A 26,044-nucleotide genomic window follows, 5' to 3' on the forward strand; every position below is an offset into this window, starting at 1 on the left:
TAATAGATTCACCCCACAGTCGTATTCCTGTGGGTCCATACTTATCCCTCACATCTGTTTTATCCCTGTCTAACTCCACTCAGTGCTGGGGTGTTATTTCAAGGAGGTGAATTTGACCCCAACATTAAAGAAATGCTTTGGACAACACTGGTGAGCTCAGTCCTTGATGAGCATCATGGACATGCAGAAGTAATTCCAGAAATTATCTCTCCTGGTATGGGAGACATTGGTGAGAAAGCAGGTCCAGGCCTGTTTGGTGACCTGTCACAGTCTGACTCCACTGTTCCACCAGCACCTGGGGAAGAAAACACTCCTTCCCAAAAACTCAGCATGCCCACTCCGGTCACTGCATGGTGAGACCTCAGGTAATATTTTTGCAAGTGCCCCAGTAAGGTGGGACATGTTTCCACAGCCCTGGCATCACTGGTAGCTGTGAAGCAGCTGGATGTTTCAGATGAAAAGCAGGTAACAGCACACATGAGACCTTGCCTGGACAGCACCAGACCCTCTCCTGGTGAGCTTTTTTCCCTTTACCCTTCATGGACACTTCACACAGCTGTGTCAGTGGCCAGGCCTGGCTATGATGAGCCCTCCTCTCTATCAGATGGGAATGACACTGGAGAAGGCATTGCAGCCAAAACAGCTCTCATCACCTCTCCTTGCAGGTCCTCATCTGCCTCCCCACCAGCAGACACTGCAGCACAGGGTTTATGTGGCTACAGAGGGCAATCAGGGCTGACCTGCTGTAACCCAGGGAGGCAGTGCAATTAGGCAGGCCAGCTCATTAGGGCTCCAGTAGGACTCATTTGGAGATCAGAGTCCCCCTTCCTGGAGGATTCAGCAATGTAGCTGTTGGGGCTGGAGTTTGGAGCAGGAGGCAGTGGGGACGCAGGAGGCTGCAGGTAATTTTAAGCACTTGGGTAGAGCAGAATTGAAGTGGTCGCCGTGCAGCCACTGCCCCTCAACTTTCTTGAGGAGCCCACAATGTCTCAGGTAAGATTTGGCCAGGAAAAAAACTGAGTCCTGAGCTGGTCAGCATGAGCTTTCAGAGAGATATGATTCTGCACACCAAGGGGGTTGGGGGGGTGGCACAAGCACTGGATCAAGGAAAACCCCTAGGATTCAGCAGCCTAGCAGGGATACCAGCTCAGAGGGCTGCTGAATGGGATCTCAGTGTGCTGCCTCTTGGGCATCCTCTCCTGCCTTCCAGAGCCTATATGGTCAGCGTGGATGCTCTAAGCCCATGCTGCATCCACCAACATGGTCCAAAAACCTGCAGAGCTTCTGCTACCACTTTACACTTCCCAGTCCAGCCTTGAAGTGTAAACATTGACTTTGATCTGAGGTGATCTGTCTTGAAAGAAGTATCAGCAGGCAAAGAAGATCTCACTTCAGGATTAATATTGCCCCTGAATTAGAGAAGCCATTCCAAAAAGCTATAGAAGACTGCCGTGATGGAAAAATTAATGCATAAAGGACCCACCCTGCAGAAGTGGCAGGAAAAAAATAGATCACAGTGTATTCAGGGCTCAGACAGGACCACACTTGCCTGCAAAAATAAATCCTTGCATTTGACACATTGCTTACATATTAATTAGTTTGATCAGCTTGCCTGGGTGTGTTAGCATGAGTGAGAACTCTGTTTAGTGATAAGCTGTTAAAACTTTCCAAATAGAGCTAGAAATTATGGCAGACTGAGATCTTCCCTTTACTCAAGGCCTTTCTTCTGTTTTTCTAGTGCTTTTCCACCCATATTTTTCTATTTTCTTTCACTGTGTCTCTTAGGTACCATTTCTTTCTCAGTGCAGAACCAGAGACTCGCAGTAACAAGAGAAGCAGCTCCTGCACGGGAAACCAAGGAACCATAACCCCCCAAAATACAAAGACAAGAAGTGGAAAAAGAAAATTTTACTTTTTTCGCTCTATCCCGTTCCTTTCCAGCTTCTCTAGGATTGCTGGAGGGGCAGAGCCTGTGCAGAGTCTGGCGGTACCATCGCCCCTTTAACGGCAGCGCCACAGCCTGACATCAGCGAGCCCGGGAGGGCTGGGAGCTGCTGCTCCCGGAGTGGTGCCAACACATCCCTGTTTCCCTGCCTCTTCCCGGCTCTTGTTTTTGTGTGCCTTTCAACGTGCCGCATGTGTATCCGTGCCTGCCAGTGGATATCTGCGGGGTTTACATTAACCAGCTCAAGCTGAAGTTGGTAAACAATTATTAAAGTTTTGCTCCTCGTGTGTCCAAGGAGATTTCTGAATGAGGGAGTCGCTCGCATCCTTTGACGTCCTACGTGCTATTCCCTTATTTGCAGTCCAGATAGATCTTCTTCCCACTTAGCTATGCAGACAGAGGAGTTTGGGTTGGTTTGTGCCTGGCACAGGGAGGGGAGATCAATCTCCCGTGGCTTAGCGGGGAGTGTTCATGTTTTAACCTGTTTCCTGAACAGGAGGGAGTCAGGCTCAAAACACTGAGACTTTAGTGTTTGAAGTTTTCACTCCTGAGCAGAGTCCACTTCTAAAGCTGCTCTTTTGCCCTGGGACAAAATACTGAATCTGGCAATTCCTCAGTTCTACAGGAGGATGCAAATTAGGGCTTGATTTTATTCAGACTGTCACAGCTCCAAAGTTTCTTGGAAGCCAGATCCCCATCCCAAACGCTGCTCGGCACTAAGCAGAGATGCTGAAAGCAACTCCCGAGCGCCGATCCCAGCGGCAGCACCACCACTAAAGCTATTTATCCCCGCACAGGTTTTTTTGGTGTTTTTTTTTTTTTTTTTCACACATTCTTGCCTTCTGTTTTTGCTGGAGCCTCAGACCCTATTGAGAGGCAAATTTTAGCCATCTGGCAAAGCAGGCTGTGAGGGGGGAGAAAAAAAGAGAGAGAGAAAACACAATGTGCACGGGCACACACACACACACAAAACTCTGGAGATTAGGGAAGACAAAAACTCCGCTGAATGCTGGAGCGCAGGGCAGCCCCGCGGCGGAGAGGAGGGAGAGGCGGGCGGGGAGGAGGGCTCGGATGCGGGCAGGTCTCCCTGCCTGCCTGCCTGGATGTGGGGAACGGCTGCAGGCACGGGAAGGCGTGACCTGCATGGAAAATGCCAGACAGCTCCAGACGCGCACACACATAGGCGCACACACGCTCGCAAATCTCCGGACAGAGATAAGGCGGACAGCGTCGGGAAAGAGGCAGAGCCGTCCCCCGCCAGCGAGCCATCGATCCTCCGCACCAAAGCCGCCGGGAAACTCTGCCAGCAGCAAGATGAGGTGAGTACCCGGCCACGGGCTGAGCCCGGGCTGCCGCACCCCGCGCTCTCCGGGCACGGCCGGGCAGGGGGGGCCGTCCTGCCGAGGAAGGCTTCTCGGGGATCACCGCGGCTCCGGTTCCCCTATCCCTGAGCGAACGAGGCAATGCTGACGGCCCGGCTTCGTGCCGCAGCCGGCATCCCGGCACAGCCGGAGGGACATCCCGGCACGGGCAGCGCTCTGCCACGGCCGAGGGGTACAGGTACAGCGAGGTGCGACCTGCTGCGCGGGCTTCAGGTTTCTGTGCACACCACGGTCATTTATCACTTTCCCGTCATGAGGAAGAAGTTTGATGCTGTTTTGGCTCCCCTGCTTCGGAGAAAGCAGAGCCGCACAAGAAAACAGCCTGTTGAAATGGAGGAGGTGATGCCCATTACACCAGCTCAGCATCCAGCCCCGTGCATGTCCTCTGACCAGAGGAGTAACAGTTTTTCCCTTCACACATTTTTGTGGTTTCAGAACAGCTGTCAGAAAAGGGCATGTTCAACCTCACTCTGCTTGAAAGAAAAATCAATCCAAATTTCTCAGCTCCCATTTACTTTTCTTTGTAAAGAAGAGCTGAGAAAAGTGATGGCGCTACACAAATGAACCCCAGAAATGTGCTGCCCTGGTTTTGAAAGAACACAGACAGGTTTAAAATAATCCACTAATGCAGCTTCAATTTCCTCACCAGCATACCTAAATCAAGCCCTGATTTTGAAACCAGGTGTACATGTGAGTAGTTCCAATGTCTGTTGTACACACCTACAAGCCTTTGGCAGGCCTTAGTGCCTATTTTAGAAATTTTAATGTCTAATGGCTCTTATTTCCTGCATGTTTCTTTTCCTTTGTATGCTCCACTATGTGTAAAGAGCCTGGGGTCTGCTCCTCTTCCTGGGTCCTATGCAATAGCACAGGCTTTTGTGTTCACACCTCCAGCATGGGTGGTGTTCTCTCCTTGTGCAGAGGAATACTCAGCTCATGCTCCCTTTCATGTCAAATGAAGCTCGAGGCTGGTGTGAAGTCAGCTGGACCACCACAGATTTACCTGTTCTCTCTGCCCTCCTCTGGCATAAATAAGTTGGGACAAACTCTGAATTCAGGCTGAGATTTTTTAAAAGATGGATTTGATTGATGGATTGACGACAAAACACCTTTATGAATCTCAGCCTCTGTGTGGAGAAGAGAAGAGAAGAGAAGAGAAGAGAAGAGAAGAGAAGAGAAGAGAAGAGAAGAGAAGAGAAGAGAAGAGAGAAGGAGTGTAACATGCAGGGTTGCAAAGCTGAGGCCTGGTTCCATCTTTGCCCAGCTGCAAAGATGTGTGCTATTTACTGAGAGTTAATGATCCCAATTTGGCAGGATGAGGCTCAGCAGTAATAGTGATAATAATAATAATAATGATACTTAGCAGTTATTGCCATGATGCTTTCACAAATCGATTTAGAAAGTATCATTATTTTATTAAGCATGCTTATGTTTATTCTTCCATTAAATGAAGATTTGCCCACCAGAGCTCCATTAGTTAACGGATGTGTTGCCAATGGCTGCTGCTCCCAGAAGCATGGGAAACACCGAGCTCCTGATGGCACTTCAGGCTGGCTGGGAGCTGTGGTGATGCCTTTGCAGCACCTGTGGCACCCACCTTTCAAAGGGGCTTTCCCCTCATGGGAGCCACATGCAGATCCCACCTCCACCTCCCAGGGGCTGCTCGTGGTGCCATGGTGCTGCACCTCCTATTGCACGATCCACCTGGGAAAAGAGATGAGCCTTCCACAGGTATTGTCACTGCCAGAGTTTCATTTCATGCCCTCACATGTGTGTTCCAGGTACCCCCTGGTCTGGCCCTTCTGTGCCTTGCTGCTCTGCGTGGCAGATGCCGTGGAGCTGACAGACATGTTTGGGGAGATCCAGTCTCCCAACTTCCCCGACTCCTATCCCAGTGACTCGGAAATGACATGGAACATCTCTGTGCCTGATGGATTTAAAATCAAGCTGTACTTCATGCATTTTGACTTGGAGTCATCCTACCTCTGTGAATACGACTATGTGAAGGTGAGCTGTGACATCTCGAGGCAGATGGTGGGGTAGACAGCAGAGCTGCTTGGCCAGCTGAGAAAGGGTAGTGCTGGAAAAGCTGGGAACAAGACAGTTTTCTCCATTTCATTGGGCTCAGGAGTTGTCAGTCCCGTGGACCACAAGGAGAACACAGGTAAGCTGGCAGCATCCACTGGACCAACAGTGAGTGGGACACCAGAGTCAGAGCTTACCCAGAGACTAATAAATTTCTGAAAGTATTTGGGCACCTAATTCTTACTGCACCAATGGGATTTTCACACCTATGGGCTGATAAAACACCTGTAGCTAAACACCAGTTTGTGCCACCCTGATGCCAGCAAGGAGAGCCCTGAGCAGGGCACATTTTGTCAGGCCGTGGCTGTGGGTGCCTCTTGCAGCCAGCCTGGATCCCTGGCCACGCCTTGCAGGCTCTTGGGACACCCTGTCCAGCCCCACAGGAAGCAAAAGGGAGAGGTTAGACCTGAGCTTGAGGCTGCTATGGAGGTTTGCAGGGAGCTGTCATGGCCAAAACCTCCAAATATTTCAGTCTGCTTCTCTGCTGGGTGGTAACCCACGCAAAACTGTGGTGGCCACACACTGCAGTGCCCCAGAGCAACCTTGTGTACACCACAGGCTTCTCCAAGCAGGGCTTTCCTTCACATCCAGGACAAGGGTAGCTCTCCATATCTTTGAAAATGTTCAAATGTGGTGTTTCTGGCAGATCAGCAGTAGCAAGTGGGTGCTTTCTAGGTTGCCTGGCTGAACATACCTTACATCATCACCCAGGACAAGCTCCACCCTGCTCCTTCACACAGAGGCAGGTGGAGTTTGCTTCCAGGTCTGGAACCACAGAACTTGGCCCTGGTGCTAGTTGCCAGATAATTGAAATTATTGTTTTATTCTTGCCCTAAGAAAACAAAGGAAATATTTGCATGTTTTTTCCTCTGGGATCTGTGCTCCCTGCTTTAATTTTCCCTTTGTGCTGGCACTCACCCTGCTACTAACAGCTCTCATTGAGGTTTGATTAGCTCTTTCTGCTTCTCCTGGATCTTCTCCAAGCACAAGGGCCCAGGGACATATATAGAGATATATTGCTTTAAAACCCCAGTAAGCTCAAGGAACAGATTTCTTGGAAACTTTCCCCATTCCAAGCTTTACGCCTCCTCCTGCCCTTCACCCCCTGCTCTTTTTTCCTTTTTCATAAGGCTCCCTGTTATTTGGCCATGGTGCCAACTTGGCACCACAGCTCTCCCTGCCGCTGGATTTCCATAAGAAGGAGGTATTTTTCACAGGGATTTAGATCTCAGCTGTATAAATTTGCTTGGGGCAGTAACTCAGCTTGTGGAGCCTCCACCACAGAATTATGTTTGGAAAGTGATGAAAATGGATGGATTACAGGAGATCCAGAGGTTGCTCTGCTGGGTAAGGCTGCAATCTTGATGCTACTAAACCACTGGCTTAGAAAACATTAAGGAGAGCAGTGAATGACTCTGTGGCTGTTTCCCTCCTTGGGTTTGTGTGTCCAGCTCTGTCTCCACCAATGCAAGCTGTAAAACCACCATCAATCACCCCCTCTTTGACAGAGGCCACAGTGCATGGCTATAGAATATAACTGTAGACCTAGCACCTACAGGTGCTTCTCTGTAACGTTCTGCTGGTGACCATGAGGAAGCTCAGAAACACAGGCAGAGCTCTGTGTTCCATGGTGCTCAATGGATTCCCCATCTATGAACTTGTACCATTGCTTTCTGAGCTCATGAGTAACTTTAATCTCTGCAGCACCACATGCCAGAGAGTTGGACAGGTTAAATATATGATTATATGCCTCTATGTGTGTGAAGAAACACCTTCTTGTTTGTTCAGGGTCTTCATCACCTTGACTGCCATAAGAAGAGGTTAAAAAGGGGCTGAGCAGGTGGGGACTCAATTCAGGACAGGCAAAAAGCCCCTGTGCCCTGGCCTTTGCTTCCCTCACTCCCTGGCTGCCCACTCACCCAAGCTCTTAAGCAGTGTAGAAGCCCATCCCAAGTGGCAAGCTCAGGGTGATCTGAGCTGTAAACCCACACAGACCTCTGCCTCCAGGGTGGTCTCAGAAGGGAACAGTTTCCAGAGCTCTGAAACAATGGCTAATTAAAACAATAGCTGTTTATTTATATATATGCACATGCACGCGTGCCCGTGTGTATATATAAAAAATGAACGTGGCTTCTAAAGAAATGCTCACAGCATGGGAGGCTTGCTTGTGCAAATGGGCATGGCAGAGAAGGAGAGTTGCACTTCAGTAAGGACGTGAGCCAGGAGGAATGGGAGGAACAGCCATCCCCATAATACCCACCTGGAGAAGCCCCCCATGCAGGTAGAAAACTCCAGTCACATGCTGCAGAGCCAAACTCTGGGTCTCAGCACACTGGATACAGCCTCTCCTCGGGTTTTGGGTGGCTGCTGTCAGCCTCCTGCCAGGTGCATGTGGACAGGGATGGAGCAGCCGCCCAGCCTCTTCCTGCTCCTTCCCTTTGCTGTGCTGCTCATCAGGCTCTGCCCAGCTCATCACCATCCACAGGGAACCAGTTTGGGGGTTCCTCATTTGGAGAGGGTTTCAACATGGTTTGCAAGCCTGCAGCGCTGGCCCAGGGCACCCAAAAATCCACATGTCTAGTTCATATCATGTTCCATTACTAGAAAATCAGGTTAAATTACTTGAACAGTGTCACTGAGGAGCACAGTGACAGGGAGATGGGCAATGAAATCCTGGCCTCTAAGGGGCCATCATGAGTAAATCCCCAAGCTTATTACAGAGATCTGAGCCTGGGGAGCTGTCAGTGGGGTTTTGCACATTACTCAGTCAAGCCCTGGAATGAAATCAGCCCCCAAGAGCTTGGCAGCCAGCTCCTTGATTGGAATGAAGATGGGGAGACACCCCGTCAAGGATTGATGAGGCACTGGTGGGGCACATGCAGGACCAGGGAACAGGCTTGGTTTTTCATTCAGGGCAGGGCATGCCCAGCCTGGGGCTGCAAGAAGGGTGCACAGGGCCCGTGTACACCTTCCTCTATGCAAAGGAGGGAGAAAAAGCACAAATCAAGGTGTGACATGAACTGGGGATTTAGGAGGAGAGCATCCTCTTCTGGTCCTGTCAGCCAGCCCCAGCCAGGGGGTCACTCATTCCCTGGGAGTGTGGGGTCCCAAAAGGAGCACTTTAAACTCCAGGAGGCAGCTGGGAGTAGGGAGAGCCCAGGGCTTTGCTGCTTGTCTATCCTATCCTGATAGCTCTCTGCAGAGGTGTCTGGTGGCACGGGCCATTCCCCTGTGCCACTGGGGACAGTGCAGGGGGAGGAGGAAGACCAGGCATGGGAGCAAGTCATCAGCTCTTGCAGGACCCCAGCACCCTGCCTAGGTCTCTTTTCACCCCCAGCCCCTCCAGGGAACAGAAATAGGGCACGTGGATGCAGCTGCCATGCAGGAGGGGATGGTCTCTGGAGCCAAGCCAAATCCATAGCACAGGAAACCAGCTATCCTCCTTTGTCACCCATAGCAGGGCTGCCACCTATGTACCTATGGAAATTCAGGGCAATTTCATGTTTGCAGCAAATGAAAGGACCCTAGATGTATCTTGGGGAGAAGATCTCCAGGAGACTTAGATGGAGGCTTTTGCAGGGGCTGTCCCTGCTTCATTCCCAGCAGTCAGTAGCAGCAGCTTTGTGGAAAAAAAGCCCCATTGCTCTGGGTGTTGCCTTCTTGCCACACTCTGCGGGGCCGCTCAGCGGGGGCCGCTTTGTGCCCTGCCCTGGCTCTGAGCATCTCCTCCCCATGTCATGTTCCCAGTGTCTTCAGCCCAGCACTGCGATTTCTCTGCCTAATGAGCCATTTATATATATTACAAGTGGTATGTTTGGCCTTCATCAGTCCAATTAGTGCATTCCTGGAGGGCTGCAGAGGGGGGGCGGGTGGCGGCAGTGTTTCCGTATTGCCGACTGCCTGCTCCTCTCCGGCAGCAAACGCCAAACTGCCGGGCCAAATTCCCCTCAGTGTTTCTGGCATTTCATTAACCCCCTGGCTGCAGGAGGCACCTCCGGAGCATCAGTGCTCCCAGGCATCCCCAACAGCCCATGCCCTGGGACAGCATTTTTTTCCTGCCAGCCAGGGCATCCCAGCTCCTTCACCCAAGGGAGGAATCACTGTGGGACAGAGAGGGGCCCTGCAGCTTGGGACACTCATTAGCCACAGCACCAGCCAAAATGCAGAGGGATAGAGCCACAGCTAGAGAGGGACTCCAATCTGCCTCCATCCAGATGGGCAGAAGTCTTAATGAGGAACTGAAGATGCAAGAAAAAACAGGGAAGACAGCAGGAGGCATTGGCATGGGTAAATTTAAGGCACAAGGGTGTCGCTATATTTTATTTTTCAAAGGAAGATTCTTTCAGCGTATTTTTATAGGGAATTTCTCTGTGGCAATTGATATTTCCCTCAGGGACACATCTTCTCTAGTGAAAACGTCGACATCGTGACCCGAGAGGGAGAAACTCCAAACAAACAACCAGGATTTAATTACCAGCCTGCTCGCTGGATGTAAATGATCTACAAAAAAGTATACAGTCCCCAGCAGAAGCAGCAAATATTAACCAGGGATGGTGACCTCTCTGTTTAGTTTACTGCTGAAGGGCTGCCTCTGCTCCCTGTGGCTCGGGGCATGGGACCCGTCTCAGATAAGGGGCTGTGGATACCTCCAGTGAGGAGAGCACAGCTCTCCTGGGGCCCATCCTGCTGCTCCAGGGCTGTATCCAGGGATGCTGGGGGCAGTGCTGGGGCTGGCCCCATGGCTGGAGCATCCTTGGGCAGAGGCACAGGGCATTGGGAAGATTTCCCAGCACTTTGGGAATGCTGCGCTGCAGGTCCTGCATTCCCTGGGGCTGAAGGCGAGGAATGGGAGCCCGCACAGTGGCTCTTGAGTCCTGGCAGAGGTGACAGCCACCAGCCCCACACAGAGCAGCTGGCTGGAAATTCCTCCTTCCCACAGACTTCCTAAAGAAAAAGCATTTTCTGTGGAAGAAGCTGTGTTCCACGTGCTGGCACAGCCAAGTCTGTGCATCAGGGCTGAAATGCCTTTTTCCTTCGCTTCTGGTGATGGCACTCCTGTTTTTCAGTCTGAAACACTTTTTCATTTCAAAACAATCTTTCAGATTTAAAAGCAATTCTAAAGCACCACAGTATATTTCAAAGGGATTGAAACCAGATGGAGCCCAAATTACTTGTTTTCTTTTTTTGCCCCAGAATGTTTAACAAAAAAAAAAAAAAAATTCAATTGGGTTTTTGTCCCCAAAGCAGGGTGCGTGTTTTTTCTCGAAATTCCCAAAATTTATCATCGGAAAGTGTCTCTCTTTTCTGGCCAGCTCCAGCTTGTATGAGAGGATGGAAAATATCTGGAGGCAATGTCAAGGCATGCTGAGTTGCCATTTCCATGTTGGCTTTCCCTGGTGTGAACGAGTTTCCGCCTGTTTGTTCAGCTCTGGGAAATTTCCCTTTCAGCCCCAGAGCCTCCCCAGCAGGCACATCCTGGGGGTCTCTATGTGACAGGGACAGAGTCAGAGAAGGGTCTCTTCTTGCTGAGGCCAAGCAAGCCAGGGACAGCATTCCAACACCTCCAGGACCCATGGGCCCCCCCAGCCAATGACTGTTTTCCCCAGGCATGTGCTGGGGGGCTGCGGACTTCATCACAGCCTCAATAGCGGTGGCTTGGCTCGAGCAGTGAAGGGCTGCCTGGTGGTGCTCATCACATTCCTCTGCCGAGGCTTATTCATATTCAAATCCCTGGGGGAAAGCAGGCAGGGTGCTGGGAACTGCCTGGGAGAGGTCGTGGTTGAGACAGAGGTTGGGGAGGGGATGTGTAGGAGAAGGAGGTGGATCAATGCTGGAGAAAACAGCAAGGAAAAAGGAAAGGAGAGGGTTTCCAGGGAAAACTGAAGGGTTTTCTGCAGGGATTACAGTGTTTTAAGGCACAGATAAGGCTCTGTTTTAAAGGGATGCACGTAGAGACTACTGAATGTGCCAATATGACAACAGGGCACCCTGGCTCATCACTCCCCTTCCTCAGCCCTCTGGTGCATGGTCAGAGTCCCAGCAGTGCCTGGAGCCACAGCTCTGGAGCCAGACAGAGAGCCTGGGTGGGAGGGACAGGACCAAGCTTGTCCAAGACAGCCCGAGGGACAGAAATTACAGCTGCTGCTTTGAGCTGATGCAAAACCAATAGGCAGGAACTCCTCTACGCCCCTCACACAGATGGATCAGTGTTTGAGCCATGGGAAGAGGTGAGCGGAAGCATCTCAGGTACCACCAGCTCTGAGTGGGAATGACACAGCCCAGGGCTGATTTTCACATCCCTTCTGCACTGCCACCCCATGATCTCATCTCACCTCCCAAACAGGCTCCCACCCTGCATCCTCCCCTTACACCCCCCAGCTCCTCCCTACATCCTGGATGCCATCTGCTCTTGGCATCTGCCTCAGAGGCCCCTGCAGGCAGAACAAGCAGACCTGAGTCCCTGTGCTCCATGGAGACACAGGTGAGTTCTCGCAGGGGACAGCCTGGGCAAGCACAGGCAGAGGTGTGAGCTCCTGGATAGAGAGGATGATTCCAATCCCAGCCTGAGCTCCCCAGGGAACTCACAGCAGGCTCTCCAGGCTTACCTCTTCTTTCTGCTGACAGATTGAAACTGAGGACCAGGAGCTGGCAACCTTCTGTGGCAGGGAGACAACGGACACAGAGCAGGCTCCAGGACAGCAAGTGATCCTGTCCCCAGGGCCCTACATGGGGCTCACCTTCAGATCTGACTTCTCCAACGAGGAACGCTTCACTGGCTTTGATGCCCATTACACTGCTGTGGGTAAGCAGCATTTGAGCCTGCAGGGCCATCTTGCTAGGATGGGGAACCAGATTTGCAGGGACCGTATCTCAGGTCAGCCTCGGGTTCTCTGGCAAGAGAAGAACTTGTGTGCAGCCCTTGGGCCACGTGAGTGCTCATGTGACCCACCACATGGGATAATGGATTTCTCAATGTCGTGGCAAATGTCCCCACAAAGGGTGATGAGTGGAGAACTTCAGGGTGACCTCCCTTCCTTGTTAACTCCATTCCAGATGTGGATGAGTGCCAGGAGAAGAGTGATGAGGAGCTGGCTTGTGACCACTACTGCCACAACTACATTGGCGGGTACTACTGCTCCTGCAGGTTTGGCTACATCCTCCACTCCGACAACAGGACCTGCAAAGGTACCACAGGCACAGCCCACACACAGGGATGGGCACACAGAGCGTCCCTGAGTAGGCATCACACCTTTCAAGCACAAGCAAAACAGCCCTTTTTTTGCTGCCGGGAGGGATGAGGTGCTTCTTCCCCTAGAAACCAGTAGTCTGGGACTCCTCACAGGGGCTGTACTCCTCAGCTAAGCTCTATAGATCTCCTCAAGTCAGAAAAATTAAAAGCTTTAGTCCCTGCTCTGAATCTGCATCATGTAGATTAGCTGGGACTAGCTCTCAGCCCAGGGCTTCTGTGCCATGGGCATATTTGGAATTTGGCTGTGTGAGATTCTTTTTGCATGGACACATATTTGGGATCCATGTACCCATATTTGGAATCCATGGATCCACCCAACAGACCCCACTCCACTGGGAGGATTCCTGAGTGTGGTCAGGGCTGGGACATGACTGTCAGGGCCCTGATGGAGCCACGACTGTGTTTCAGTGGAGTGCAGTGACAACCTCTACACCCAGAGGAGCGGGGTGATCACCAGCGCCGACTTCCCCAGCCCCTACCCCAAGAGCTCGGACTGCCTGTACCGAATCGAGCTGGAGGAAGGTTTCTTCATCACCCTGAATTTTGAGGACAGCTTTGATGTGGAAGACCACCCTGAGGTGACCTGTCCATATGACCATGTCAAGGTGAGCTGAGCTCTGCACTCTCCTCCTCTTGTACTCACCTTTTGCGTCCCCAGTGCTCTGGTGATGGGATCAGAATCACCCCAGTCTAAACAGGGATGATAGAATCAGCAGGAGCCTTGTGCTCTATTCACCCCATGTCTCTTACCACATCTGCTTGTGAGCCAACAGTGACCCTCTTTCTGTTCACATCCCTTCAACACACCGTGCTTAAGCCCCACTCCAGCCCCATCCCTTGGCCTCAGGGATCAAAGAGCCCCCTCAAATCACCCACTCATCTTTGCCTCGGCAGATCAAAGCAGGCCAAAAGGAGTTTGGACCTTTCTGTGGAGAAAAGTCCCCAGGACGCATTGAAACCCAAACCAACAGCGTGCAGATCCGCTTCCACAGTGACAACTCTGGAGAGAACAGGGGCTGGAAATTGTCATACACAGCAATTGGTAACTCCTGCTGCTTTCCTCTGTTTGCTGGGCTTGGGAATGGGAAGGACTTTATAAAGGTGGGCAGCATGAATTTGGTAGTCTATGATCCTGTCTCCAGAAAGGATCTGTTCCAAAAGTCACAATAGGAGAGGCATAAAATAACACGGAGCCCTCCCTCCAAAGGATTCTTTTTTTCCCTACAACAACTGGGCTCTGAAATAAGAATATATTGCAGAGCAGAGCAATTTTGGGCAGGATAATTGCACAAGCTACTGTTATTAGCTCCCAGATTTGTAATGCACAAGACAGAGAATTACAGACTGAAGGAAAGACATGGAGCCTTCATGCCTTCTAAAAGAGTCTGGCTGAGCCATGCCAGTGTAGACTAAGAGTAAAAGCAGGGCAGAGATGCTCAAATTCTGCTAGATGGGCTGGGTGGAAGAGCTGTGACTTTACATCTGCTCCATTTATTCCTCTGTTTAGCCTCCTTTTCTTTCTATTCAAAGGAAACCCGTGCCCACTGGTGCAACCACCAATCAATGGGAAAATTGAGCCTTCTCAAGCCAAGTACACCTTCAAAGACCAGGTTGTCATCAGCTGCAACACTGGATACAAAGTGCTGAAGGTATGGGTTGACAACATGGAGCTGGGAATATGGGTAGAAAGAAGAGGATACTTCATCTCAAAGCCACTGCATCTCTGGGAGAATGAACACAATCACACATCATCATCATCCTCATCCCCTTCCCAGGGGCAAGGAAAACACCTCATCTGAGAGCCAACACCTTTCCTTTCCAAAGATGCAGAGGGAAAGAGGAGACAGCACTTCCCTGAGCCACCCTCTCAGCATCCCTCCAGAGCCAGCAACCTCATTGAATGTCAGGCCTGGCACCTCTGTCAGAGAAAAAGTCAGCAAAAATTCTGAGGCAGCTGCCAGGGCTCTGCCTGCCCCCCACCTCAGTGGGCACTGCCTCAGCAGCCCTGCATAGGCCAGCCTCCGCTGACTGGGAGGTCCTCAGGGACTTGGGGACAGCTTTAGTGAGTCAAGGGGGGCAGGACTTTGGCAGGCTCTCTCTGGGAAACAGCTGAGAACCACAGAGAGCATGGCTGACTCATAGGGTGGCTGTCTTCCCTCCAAGCCAGTAGCCCACTTTGACTTCCAACATGGACTTGGGTATTTCTCTGATCTCCTCCCAGTCCCATTCTTCATGCAGAGCTGCCTCCTTACCCATCTCATCATTTACAACAGGAATAAGTGACTCCAGTTCTTTGGCTTTCAGCGTGCCACAGAGTTGCTGGCAGCAAGAAAACTCATCAAGTTTTTCATTACAATTTTACTGCAATTTTTAGCTGGAAAAGTCCTCTTCCAGGCGATGCTAGCTATAACCTGACTAAATCACCAAGAAATCCCCTTTTTATTGAGAGATTTATTTCTTTGCCTTGAACATTGACAGGCTGTTTGTTTTTTTGTTGGTACCTTCTGCACAGGATAACGTGGAAAGTGACTCCTTCCAGATCGAGTGTCTGAAGGATGGCACATGGAGTAACAAGATCCCTATCTGCAAAAGTAAGAACACCCTTCCCTACCCTGCCAATGTCCTTTTCCTGCTAAAATCATTTCATGCTAATGGGAGCTGCCCTGCCAGAGCGGAGTTCCTTACTCAGAGACACAAACCCAGCCAGAGAGGCTACGTAACCCTGCAAAGCTCTTTTGGCCTGTTCTTGGATAACATAACGGGGCTCAGGCCAAATGCCACAAGCAGGAGATTGGTGCTTTCATTTAGATTACTCATAGAACTTGATTTGTGAGCCACTTTGCTGTCTCCCTGTCAAAGAAAGAGCAAGCCTGGCTCTTGAGAACTGGCTCTGTCAGGTTAGCTTGGGACAATATGGGATAATCTAGTTCCTGGTCCAAGTTTCCTTCCAAATGGAAGCAATTAAAATGCAGGGCATTAGAGAGGTCCCAGGTACTAGCCTAAACTGAACACTGCTCAGGTAAGTGAGAGGGGAAAGAAATGTGTCCAAATATTTACAAACCTTAAAATGGGAGAAAAGGAGAGAAGAAAAGAAATGCCATTTGAAAGGACAGGTGATAATTTGAATCATCTCTTCTTTCATCTAACCCAGCTCTTCTCTCAGCTCAGGTGTGAGATATGTACATGAGCACACCTTTTCCTTTTCCCCCAAACCTCTCAGATTTCAGGGAGGCTCTCACTGCTGCTCAGTGCTGTAAGACTGGCCCAGAGAGGAGTAAAGCAGCAAACATGGTCAGAGATTGTCACAAGTCCTTCCAGGAGAGGCAGTGGGGGATACTTTCTAGGGTAGTTGGGATCCAGGTTCTTCTCATCTGGGCAGACTCTTTTTCTTTTCATAATATTGTGCATATTACCTTGGAAGAAAGAGTATTTCTGGAGTTCTAATTCATGTTTTCTCAGGCCAAATGGAAAAAAGCCAAATCAGACTTGCTAAATAGATTAATAACTGAAAGGGCTCCTTAAAAGCTGTGGGGTCAGTGATGCCTCTGCCCTTCTGAGGAACTCCCCACTCCTACACTCTCACTACCACAAATTCCCATTGATTTTATGCAGCTTGAACAGTGATTGAAGAAAATTTTTCATTGTCTAAAACTTAGAACAAAATCTAGGTAAATATTTTTAACACAAACAATTATTAATTTTTTGAGAAATTGAAATTATTACCTGCATTGTTCCAGCTGGACTAGAACTAATCCCTTCTTGTGTAATATGACTCACTACACTAAATTTCTAAGACCTCTTTGGAAAGCCAAGAAGCCCCTAAATGGGCAATTTAGGCCTCTAGACTGCAAAGACTCCCACCTCCCTGGGATGTCTGTGCGAGGCAGGGCAATGCAGAAAATAGAAAACATTGTTCTACAAACAATGCAGAAAATAGAAAACTTCTCAGCAAAGTGGATAAAATCCAGCTCCATAGCCTGGAGAGGCTAAACAGAAACCTGTGACAGCTTCTCCCAGCCACTGCCCCCAGGGTACCCTGGCCGAGCAGAGTGAGGGGGTCCCCAGCAGGGCCGTGGCTCCGCTGGCATCCACGGCACCCTGGCACAGCTCACTGGGAGCTCATTAACGATTTCTGGTGTTTTGGGGGCTGGGTTTCCTGCATGTCTCTCTCTGCTCATCTACTAATTGGGCTTTCTCTCTCTGCTCTCCTCCTTCCCCTCTGCTTTCGGTGCAGCTGCAGATAGAGCCAACAACCAGACAGAGGGAAGAGCCGGCTCGGAGCAAGTGGCCGCGTGAGGCCGGCGCCGGCCATGCCCCCCGACGGGCAGCCTGTCTCGATGCCCCTCTGCTCTGTCCAGCACCCAGGGCAGGTTCCCTTTCCACTGGCCTGGCTGCCAAATCCATCTCTGTGGCTTGTCTAACCGGCATGGCACTCTTAACCCCCACGCCTGGTGCTTTCTTAACTCCGTCTCGAGAAGGGTGAAGGAAATGGGCGTCGAGCCCCCCTTTCCCACTGACACACTGCCCCAGGGGAAGGGGGCCCACCTGGCCCCAGCACCACTGCCTGGGCACCACGTGCTGCTGCTGGTTCCCAGCATTTCTGCATCCCTCCCTCTCCACTTGGACTCCTGGGCCACCCTGGCTCCCTATCCAAGGCAGCCGTGCAAGGACTGTGGCACAGCCGCCCAGCGGGTGGGTTGGTGGGTTGGATTCAGTCTCCCACTGTCCTCCCTCATTGGCCCAGCGTTGCAAATAAGAAGCACTCATTTCCCTCCTCTCTCCAAGAGTCCTGGTGCCTTTCAGACCCTCTGGACAAGGAGGCCTAGAGGATGGGTTGGCATCACCAGCCCTGTCCTGCTGGCACTGAGCCCTGGCACTGCGACAGGGGGATGGATGTTCCTCCGCTTCCCCTTTGCTCCCCACAGCTGGCCTGGCAGAGGTGAGGACAGACTGGCCTCAGGCTGACTGCAGCTCAAGGAGGTCAGAGCCTGGTATCTGGCCCCATTCACATCCCCAGGAACCATGGGCACACACACTGTGCTCCCTGGGCATTGGAGGCTCCACTAGGAGGATGCTGGGATGTGGACCAGAGGCTGGGAGAGGAGGAGGAGGAAGAGGAGGAGGAGGTGTGTGTTGGGGACATCAGTTCACTTCTGATCCTACAGAGATGCTAAATGGCCCCTTTCCTGAGGGAAAACTCTAGAAAGGCTCACAGAAGGAATGCCCTCCCCTCACCCTTTCAGCAGGACCTGGGACACTGGTGCAGCAGCACTTCTCTGCACGAGCACATTCTCCAGGGATCAGGCCTGCCCAGGTCTGAGGGACACACAGGGATAAGATGGGCTGTGCAGACCAGTGAATGCTGCCCTGCAGCCATAAGCAATCCCAGAGTAGAGATGGTCAGGATGGTCCCCTGACATTCATTCCCTCTTTCCTGCAAGGAAACAGATACCCAGAGTCTTCACCCAGCCTGCCTGCACCTACACACTCATCCCATCACTTGCTGTCTCTACAGACAGTGGAGGGGACCCTGGTGAATGGTGAGCTGCAGTATTTTGCCATAAATCAGGCTTTTTTCACCCAAGTAATTAGGCAATCCTGAGCAGTGGTACATGTCCCTGGTTCCAGCTACTGTGTCTAGTGAATTCTCTCTTTGTTAGCCTGGATCAGTTAGGACTGCTGTCCTCGTTCCCTTCACATCCTGGAGCACATGGGAACCAACAGACCTCACATCACCTCTTGTCCACAGGACCTGCTTACTGCAAAGTCACTGTTTCCCTACTCAACCCCTCATCCTAAACACAGCAGAACCCAGCTCCACAGAACTGCATTTCCTGGCAGGATCAGACCCTGGTTCCTGCCCTTCACTGGGGGTAGGGGAAGGCTGCACAGCATCACCTGAATGTGCTGTGAACTGCTCACGTGGTAGGGAGGCTCAGCTGCAAGGAGGTGACTCCTAGATTTGGCAGATGAACCCTCCCACAGCCTGGGGTCCTCCCTGGAGTGTTTGGCACTAACCTAATACAGGGGACAAGCCACGGGGAGAGGCTGGGCAGGGCACTCTGAGGGATCATGGGGAGAAAGGGAACCATGGACAGGCCATGGAGAAGGGCAATGCCACCCCAAAATTCTTCTCCCTCCATCACATCCTGAGTCAACACCAGGGACTGGTAAAGCAGAGCCAACCCTGCTGATGTCTTGGGGGATGGAGCGGGTTTGGTCTCACCCACATGTACTGGCCTCCCACCTGCCTGCGGACCAGCCAAGCCACACTCTCAATGTCCTTCATCTCCTGCTGTCATAGGACAGCCAGGACCCAGGGTTGTTCCACCTGATCTGTAAATGCTCATCAGCACTGTTTGGTGAGCCAGACCAGAGCAGGAAGGACAGGGCTGTGCTCTCAGCAAAGCCTTGTGCATAGAGGAGCACCCCGATGCACAGCTGGTGAATCACCGCCTGCCTCTCCCTGCACACTTCTACAATGCAAAGACACACTCTGGGACCATCTCACAACAGACCTCACCAGCCAGGACAGGCTTCTTCCCCTCCCACTGCTGCAGCAGAGAGATCTTGATCCCTCATGGAGGGGCTCCCAGGCCTGAGGTCTCCACCAGTGTGAATGGTGTTGGTCACACAGCCTGTGGGTGGGACACGCTGCAGGTGTTCTTGGGGCCACTCTGTCTGTGCAGGGTGGCCGTGGGAGGGTTTCACAGAGCCAGGCTGCCCTGCCAGGATGGAGCCTCCTGCAGGGCCATAGAGAAAAGGGACACAGCATCATACAGGCCCTTGTTCTGCCCCACAAGATCACCATCCCAGGCCAAAGCCCAGCACTACCTGCCTGCTGGCTGGCTGAACACCCCAAGATACAGCTCAGGGATCAACCCCCGTTCTGTGTTGGCTTTCAGTTGCTGACTGCAAAGCACCGCCGGAGCTGGAGCATGGCTTTGTCACCTTCTCCACCAGGGACAACCTGACCACCTACCAAGCAGCCATCCAGTACCACTGCCAGCACCCCTACTACCACATGGCCCCCAACAGCACCGGTGAGCAGTGGGGCCAGGCCACGTCCCCATGGCGCAGCGAGGGTGGGCACATGGGGTGCAAGTGGGGGAGCTTGGGATGGCAGCTCCAGGGTGTTCTGCAAGCAGCACGCTGTGGATGGAGCCTGCACGTACCAAACCCTGTGTCTGCCCTGTGACTGGCAGACTGGACAAATCCTGCTCCACAATGAGGTAGGATGGAGTTGGCCCTGCTGGCTGCTTTGCCTGAGTGTTTCACAGCTTCGGCAGAGCAGTGTGGGTGTTTGTTTTGCATTCTGCCTTCTTACCCTGCCATCTGCTCCCTGCAGACTACAAAATTTTCTGTGTTTCTGTGAAAGGAGCTGCTGCTGGAGAGAGCACCAGGTCCAGCCTCTGGAAGGGCTCTGCAAAGCTTCTCATCCCAGCACCCAAATGTTCAGGACAGACAAAGCTGAGCAGATAGCGGTGGGATCATATCACACTGAGTTTTTCCTGCCATTCCCCTTGGTCCACAAACACAGAAAAACCACAAAGTGGTTTATCAAGCACCACAGTTCTCTATACCCTCCAGACCCAGTTCTGGACAGTAGAAAGGGTGCATACACAGGCCCAGCCCTTCTCCCTTCTCCTCCCTCTGCAACCAAAGCCAAAAGAATTCTTCACATTCTTGTCTTCCTGCTTTTATCTCCCTGCATATGGTCCCAGTATCACATATGAATTACCAGAATGGGCATTGGCAGCATTTTTGTATGGAGGCAGCTGCCAGCAGAGGCTGAGGCTATAGCACAGCCCTCCAGACAGCTCCAGGCAATGAAACTGAGGATGGAGCCATGTCCCTGCATGGGGACAGGGCTACCACGGCCCCCCGGGAATGGAGCAAGGAGGGTATTAAAAGGGAGGTCCCTTCCTGCTCTGGAAAAAGGTTCAAAGGGCCCTGGCAGCTGGGCCAGGTCTCCTCACTGGAAAGGACAATCCCTCATGCCAGGACCAGGGCCCGGCTAACACTTTGCTCTCTTGCAGCCACCTACATGTGCGATGCTTTGGGGCAGTGGAGGAGTGAGGAGCTGGGGACCAAGCTGCCATCCTGCAGACCAGGTACTGTGCTGGGGTGGCTTCACCACAGCCAGGGGTGCAGAGCAGGGACACGCAGGGAGGGGATGCTGCCATGCAGGAACCCTGCTCCTGGTGACAGTGCCAGCTATACATACCCGAGTGCTACAATGCATGGCCAAGAAGGTGGTGGGGACAGAGGCTTCCTGCTATCCCAGCAGGCCCAGATGGTCAGGGTGCAGTGGTGGCACCAGGGTCACAGCCATCCCAGCTGTCAGGACTCCACAAGCTCCCCACTCCAGCACACAAGAAAATCAGCAGCCCGCTGGCCATGTTCAGCTGCCAGCATCCCTGGAGATGGTTTCAGCCAAGAGCAGAGCACTACCTGGCTGTCAGCTCCTGTTGGCTGTGTGTACACATCCAGTAGCAATTACCACCTCTTCAAGCCTTCCAGAAAAAACCAAACTGCTTTACAGGGAAGGAAATGTCCCAAGTCTTTGAACAGAGGCAGAAATGTTTGCAGCCAGCAAGCTTCCAGGCCTGGCACCTGCTTGGGATTAAACAAAAGTCTCTGGGAGTTTCTGGCCATAGCCAAGCATGGGGCCAGACTGGCTGGTACTTCAGGGGCCCGGAGGCAGTTTGGGTGTGGACTGCAGTGGGATGTGCAGGGATCCGGCTGCCGTGCAGCAGCTGCAGCTGCAGCCACCCTGGGGTTCAGACACTGGCCCAACCCCATGGAGGGTATCTGCTCTCCAGCCATGCTGAGACACTGCAAGGCTAGAGGAAGGACTCCTAAGATTCCCTGCATCCCACAAAACTCCAAGACCAAGGCTGTGGCTGCTCTTGTTGTGGCAGCTGCTCTCTGCATCTCTGCTTGATGTTTCAGCCTGAACTAATTTGAGCTGGGAGCATACGGGGACAGCTTTGGGGCCATAGCTGCTTTCATGGGCCATTTCCAGGCCTTGTGATTAGTGACAGGAGTCAGAGAGACTTCAGGAAAATGGAAAATCCCAGAGAGAGGGTGACGCTCTCCTGAGATCGGCATCTGCCGGCAGCAGCCGGCCAGCTGCTCTTCAGATCTTCCCCCGTGTCTCACGCACCTCCCCATCAATAGGAACCTCTTTTCCAGGAACCTCTGCTCCATGCCTGCCTCTGCCATTAGTGGGAGCATTTGCAGCCTTGTCAGCATTTTTGATATGTAATTTAATAGAATAAATATTTGGCTGGATGCACTTCCTCTAAAAGCATCTCCCTGGGACAGCCATCGGCTTCAGTGCAGAGCAGCTGGGCTGGGACACAGGAATTCTTTTCCTGAGCATGTTTTTTATTCCTTCCAGCACTGAGAAAGACAGGGGTGTGGAGCACATGCAGAGACACATCACCATGTTCCCTCCCTGCTAGAGTTACATTTTTCCTAGAGACAGACCCCAGCCTCAACAAATCCACAGTAGCACCTTCCAGGGCTCCTGCCCTGGTTCCAAGATTGATTCTTGCTCTGACCCCACCACCCTGAGGGGTCAGAGCCTCTGTTTGTGAGGCTTTGCATCCTCCCCTCACAGCACAGGTGGCATTGAGGCAGAGTCCCAGCACTTTCCATGAAGAATCTGGGGTTTTTTTTGCAGACTGAGAGGGATGAGACCAGCACCTGAGTTGCTGTGATTTGGGACTCTCTCAGATGTAGGACAAGCCCAAATAGGCTCCCACAACCTCCCAGTGATATTAGCATTCCCAAGCCACCTGAGAGTCATGTTCCACAGTGCTGCTACAGGCAGGAATCAGCCCCACCACCAACAGCCATATCCCAAGGCCTAAATTCCCTGGGGACAGGATTGTCCCTCCCCGCCCTGTCCAACCTCTCAGAGCCACCTTCAGCATCCTGATTCCCTCATCTTCCTAACACCGTGCCCAGATAAAGCTTCTGGAAGCAAAGCAGGCACCATGTCAGGGCTCTTCAGGCATTAATTCTGAGTCTGTTGAAGAGCTGAGCAGAGAGCTTCTGGTTTGGCTGCCAGACTTGTGGCTGATGAGACGCAGGAGTAAAGCCCATGGTGCTAGGCAACATCCCATGGCTGAGCCTTCTCCAGCCACAGCAGCTCCAGGAGGGCAAATGCCTTGGCTGTTAGAACACAGACCTCGTGACAGGTCTCAGAGTGAGGGGTGAGACTGGGTTGATGTCAAGCTCCAGTCCTCCCACCATCATTCCCCTTGGGTCTCTTGGCACATTGAGAAGGAGCCAGACAAGTGCCTGAAAGGTCTGGGAAGGGCTGGGTGAGCTCACAGGTCACAGTGAGGCTGTAAGATTACTCATTTGGCCTTTCTGCTTCTGAAGTGGTGTGGATCTAGCCAAATCCCTCCAGAAACTGAAAATGGAAAGAAAAACAAAACCAAAAAGGACAAAAGAGAGTGTTTGGTTTGAAAATAACCAGCCACATGGTCCTTTTCATTTGTTCCCTAGATAAATAAGATGGAAGTAACTGTCCTGTCCCTTCTGTCCCCAGTGTGTGGCCGGCCAGCTCGTCCTCTGCCTGGCATCATCAAGCGCATCATCGGCGGGCGGAACGCGGAGCCCGGCTTCTTCCCCTGGCAGGCCCTGATTGTGGTGGAGGACATGTCCCGGGTGCCCAATGACAAATGGTTCGGCAGCGGGGCCCTGCTCTCAGAGTCCTGGGTGCTGACGGCCGCCCACGTGCTCCGGTCCCAGCGGCGGGACAAGACCGTCATCCCCGTCTCCAAGGAGCACGTCACCATCTATCTGGCCCTTCACGATGTGAGGAACAAGATGGAAGCTGTCAACAGGACAGTGGAGAGGATCATCCTCCACGAGGAGTTTGACATCCAGAACTACAACCACGACATCGCGCTGGTCAAGCTAAAGGAGAAGGTGACCATGGGGAAGTATGTCATGCCTGTCTGCCTGCCCCAGTTTGAGCACGAGCTGGAGGGGCCTCACCCCAACACACTGGGGCTGGTGGCTGGCTGGGGGATCTCCAACCCCAACATCACGGTGGATGAGATCATCAGCTCAGGCATGAGGACCCTGTCTGACATCCTGCAGTACGTCAAGCTGCCCGTGGTGCTGCACGCCGAGTGCAAGACCAGCTACGAGTCGCGCTCCGGCAACTACAGCGTGACCGAGAACATGTTCTGCGCCGGCTACTACGAGGGGGGGAAGGACACTTGTTTGGGAGACAGCGGGGGAGCCTTCGTCATCCAGGACCCAGGAACACGGAGGTGGGTGGCCCAAGGGCTGGTCTCATGGGGTGGCCCGGAGGAGTGCGGCAGCAAGCAGGTGTACGGTGTGTACACCAAGGTCTCAAACTATGTGGACTGGGTGGAGCAGAAAACAGGCTCCTCAGAGAGATGGACATTTCTGGACCCAGAGCTGGAGAGATGAGTGACTAAGCAGCCTGCTGCCACCGCGGCTCCCTTTCTTCTTCTTGTTATTGTTTAATGTCCTCCAGACTTGGGTCTTTCGCAAGCAATAGCCACGATACTCCACGCATGCCAAGCCCTTGCCAGGTCATTTGTTTCGCTTGGTCCCGCATCCCTCCGCTTGCATTCTTAGGAAATGCTTGCTAGGGAGCTGGAAGGAGGGGGTGAAGGACAAGATCTCAGCTGGTGTCCTCTGCATGTGCTGCCCATCTGCAAACCTCACCCACACTCCAGGGAACTTTCCTCCAAGCCAGGAAAAAGGCACAGCGATTGAGGCAGCGTTTCCCTGACACCAAAGCTTTGTGCTGTGTACAGGGAATTGTCCCCACCCCCAGGACTCTCTGGCCAGATCTCTCCATCAGAAGATGCAACTACAGAGCTTCAGAGCCTATGGACAGTGCAGGAAACCCATGTGGGCAGGCCTGGACCTCACAGGTTCCCCACACTGGTGAAGACCTTTTCTGTGCAAGGAGTAGTGAGAGAGTCCTGGGAGTTTGCCATTATTTTTATAGGCAAGTAAACATCCCTTCTTGGTAGCATCTCAGGTGATATCCACCTGGCCCCAAAGATGTGAGGATGCATCCACATTTAGCCCTTAACTTCAGCCACGGTTGCCAAGACAGCACCAGCACAAACGGGATACCTGTACCCCACCATGTGGGATGAGAGACCCACAGAGAACACGAGGACACAGAACAGGGTTTGAACTCGGCATCACCCTGACCTCCAGCCACAAAAATTTCTCCAATCTTCTATCTCCTGAAGCCCTCTCCAGTCCCACCCCGAGATTAGCTCTGTGGTTTCCAGCCACAGCAGACCTCCCAAGGAAAGTTTTCCATTACACGACAGCTTCACATTAGCTTTAAGTATCTAAGCAATACTTATTTTCAGAAGAATCATTTAATATAAAACACCCTTTCTTGGCTTTCATCTCTTTCTCAGGGTCCTGGTTAGTCCTGCATGACAGTTTATTCATTCTTGTCCCTTTTCACTGCTTTTGAAGCCGCTGATTTAGCTGATTTACAGTTTGCCAGTGGTGTTCAGTGTTTGTTCATGGCTCTTGTAGCCTATTGCAGGTGTCCAAGTCCTTCTAGACTGACTCAAACCCACCTAACACACCAGAAGTATTCCTGTCTCCCCAGTTTCCCTCCATGTCCCATGCAGAGAAGTCCCAACAAGGAACAAGGTCAGGTGAGCTGTCCTTCCTTCAGCAGGACCTTCTCCTCCATTTGCCAGCATAGCTGTAAGCAACATGCAAAAACTGCCTGCTGTGCTCTCTGTGTGCCTGTAGACTCCTTAAGGCCTCTCTTTCTCCTCCTCCTCCTCCTCCTCCTTTGGTGTTTCAATGAAAAGAAGAAGCCAACAGTGGATGAGCCACTCTGGCATTTTGCTAAAAAAATCCAAAAAGCCATTTGTAGAACTTGTAGAGGAACAGAAGGCCTAAGGAAGGTTGAACTTGCAGATGCACTATGAACTGTACTTTTGGCTATGTCATGTAACTGCAAGGTATTTTTTAATATATATGTATTTCTTTTTTTATATATATTACATTCTGTAAAATACCTGATGTCAGGTAAGGATGGTTCTCTTAGTCTTCCTCCTGAGAACAAAATAAAACTTTTGTATGTACTGAGCTTGTGCCCTGTGGCTTTTATTCCAAGAGGAACATGGTTAAGGCTGGTTGCTGATGTCTGCCATGCACGCCTGCATTCCCAGGAGAATCTTCACACCATCCCTCACTCTGATGGCTGCTCAGTCTTGGGTAGTGCAGCTTCTTGGGCTGAGACAGACCCTGAGCAGCCCCTGAATACAAATCACAAAAAAAAGGGCAACAGAGGAGATCCTGCCTTCAATTATTTATAGCCTTAGCACATCACTGAAG

General features: G+C 51.9%; 1 protein-coding gene across 2 annotated transcripts; it reads left to right on the top strand.

The window, feature by feature from the left end:
- Positions 1-3,022: 3,022 nt before the first annotated feature.
- MASP1 (mannan binding lectin serine peptidase 1) lies at positions 3,023-25,789 on the top strand. 2 transcript variants are annotated; one of them, XM_038146381.1, is made up of 11 exons: positions 3,023-3,264; positions 5,109-5,334; positions 12,037-12,214; positions 12,466-12,597; positions 13,070-13,266; positions 13,556-13,703; positions 14,192-14,310; positions 15,174-15,252; positions 19,567-19,704; positions 20,701-20,775; positions 23,229-25,789. In XM_038146381.1, the coding sequence occupies exons 1-11, from the start codon at positions 3,089-3,091 to the stop codon at positions 24,122-24,124; spliced, it is 2,364 nt and encodes a 787-aa protein (XP_038002309.1). In that variant the 5' UTR covers positions 3,023-3,088; the 3' UTR covers positions 24,125-25,789. The 2 variants fall into 2 exon arrangements, with proteins under 2 accessions (XP_038002309.1, XP_038002310.1); XM_038146382.1 differs by lacking the exons at positions 19,567-19,704; positions 20,701-20,775; positions 23,229-25,789 and adding an exon at positions 16,896-17,440.
- Positions 25,790-26,044: the final 255 nt, after the last annotated feature.

Source organism: Motacilla alba, chromosome 9 (genome assembly GCF_015832195.1).
Source record: "Motacilla alba alba isolate MOTALB_02 chromosome 9, Motacilla_alba_V1.0_pri, whole genome shotgun sequence".
NCBI classification, from domain to species: domain Eukaryota; kingdom Metazoa; phylum Chordata; class Aves; order Passeriformes; family Motacillidae; genus Motacilla; species Motacilla alba.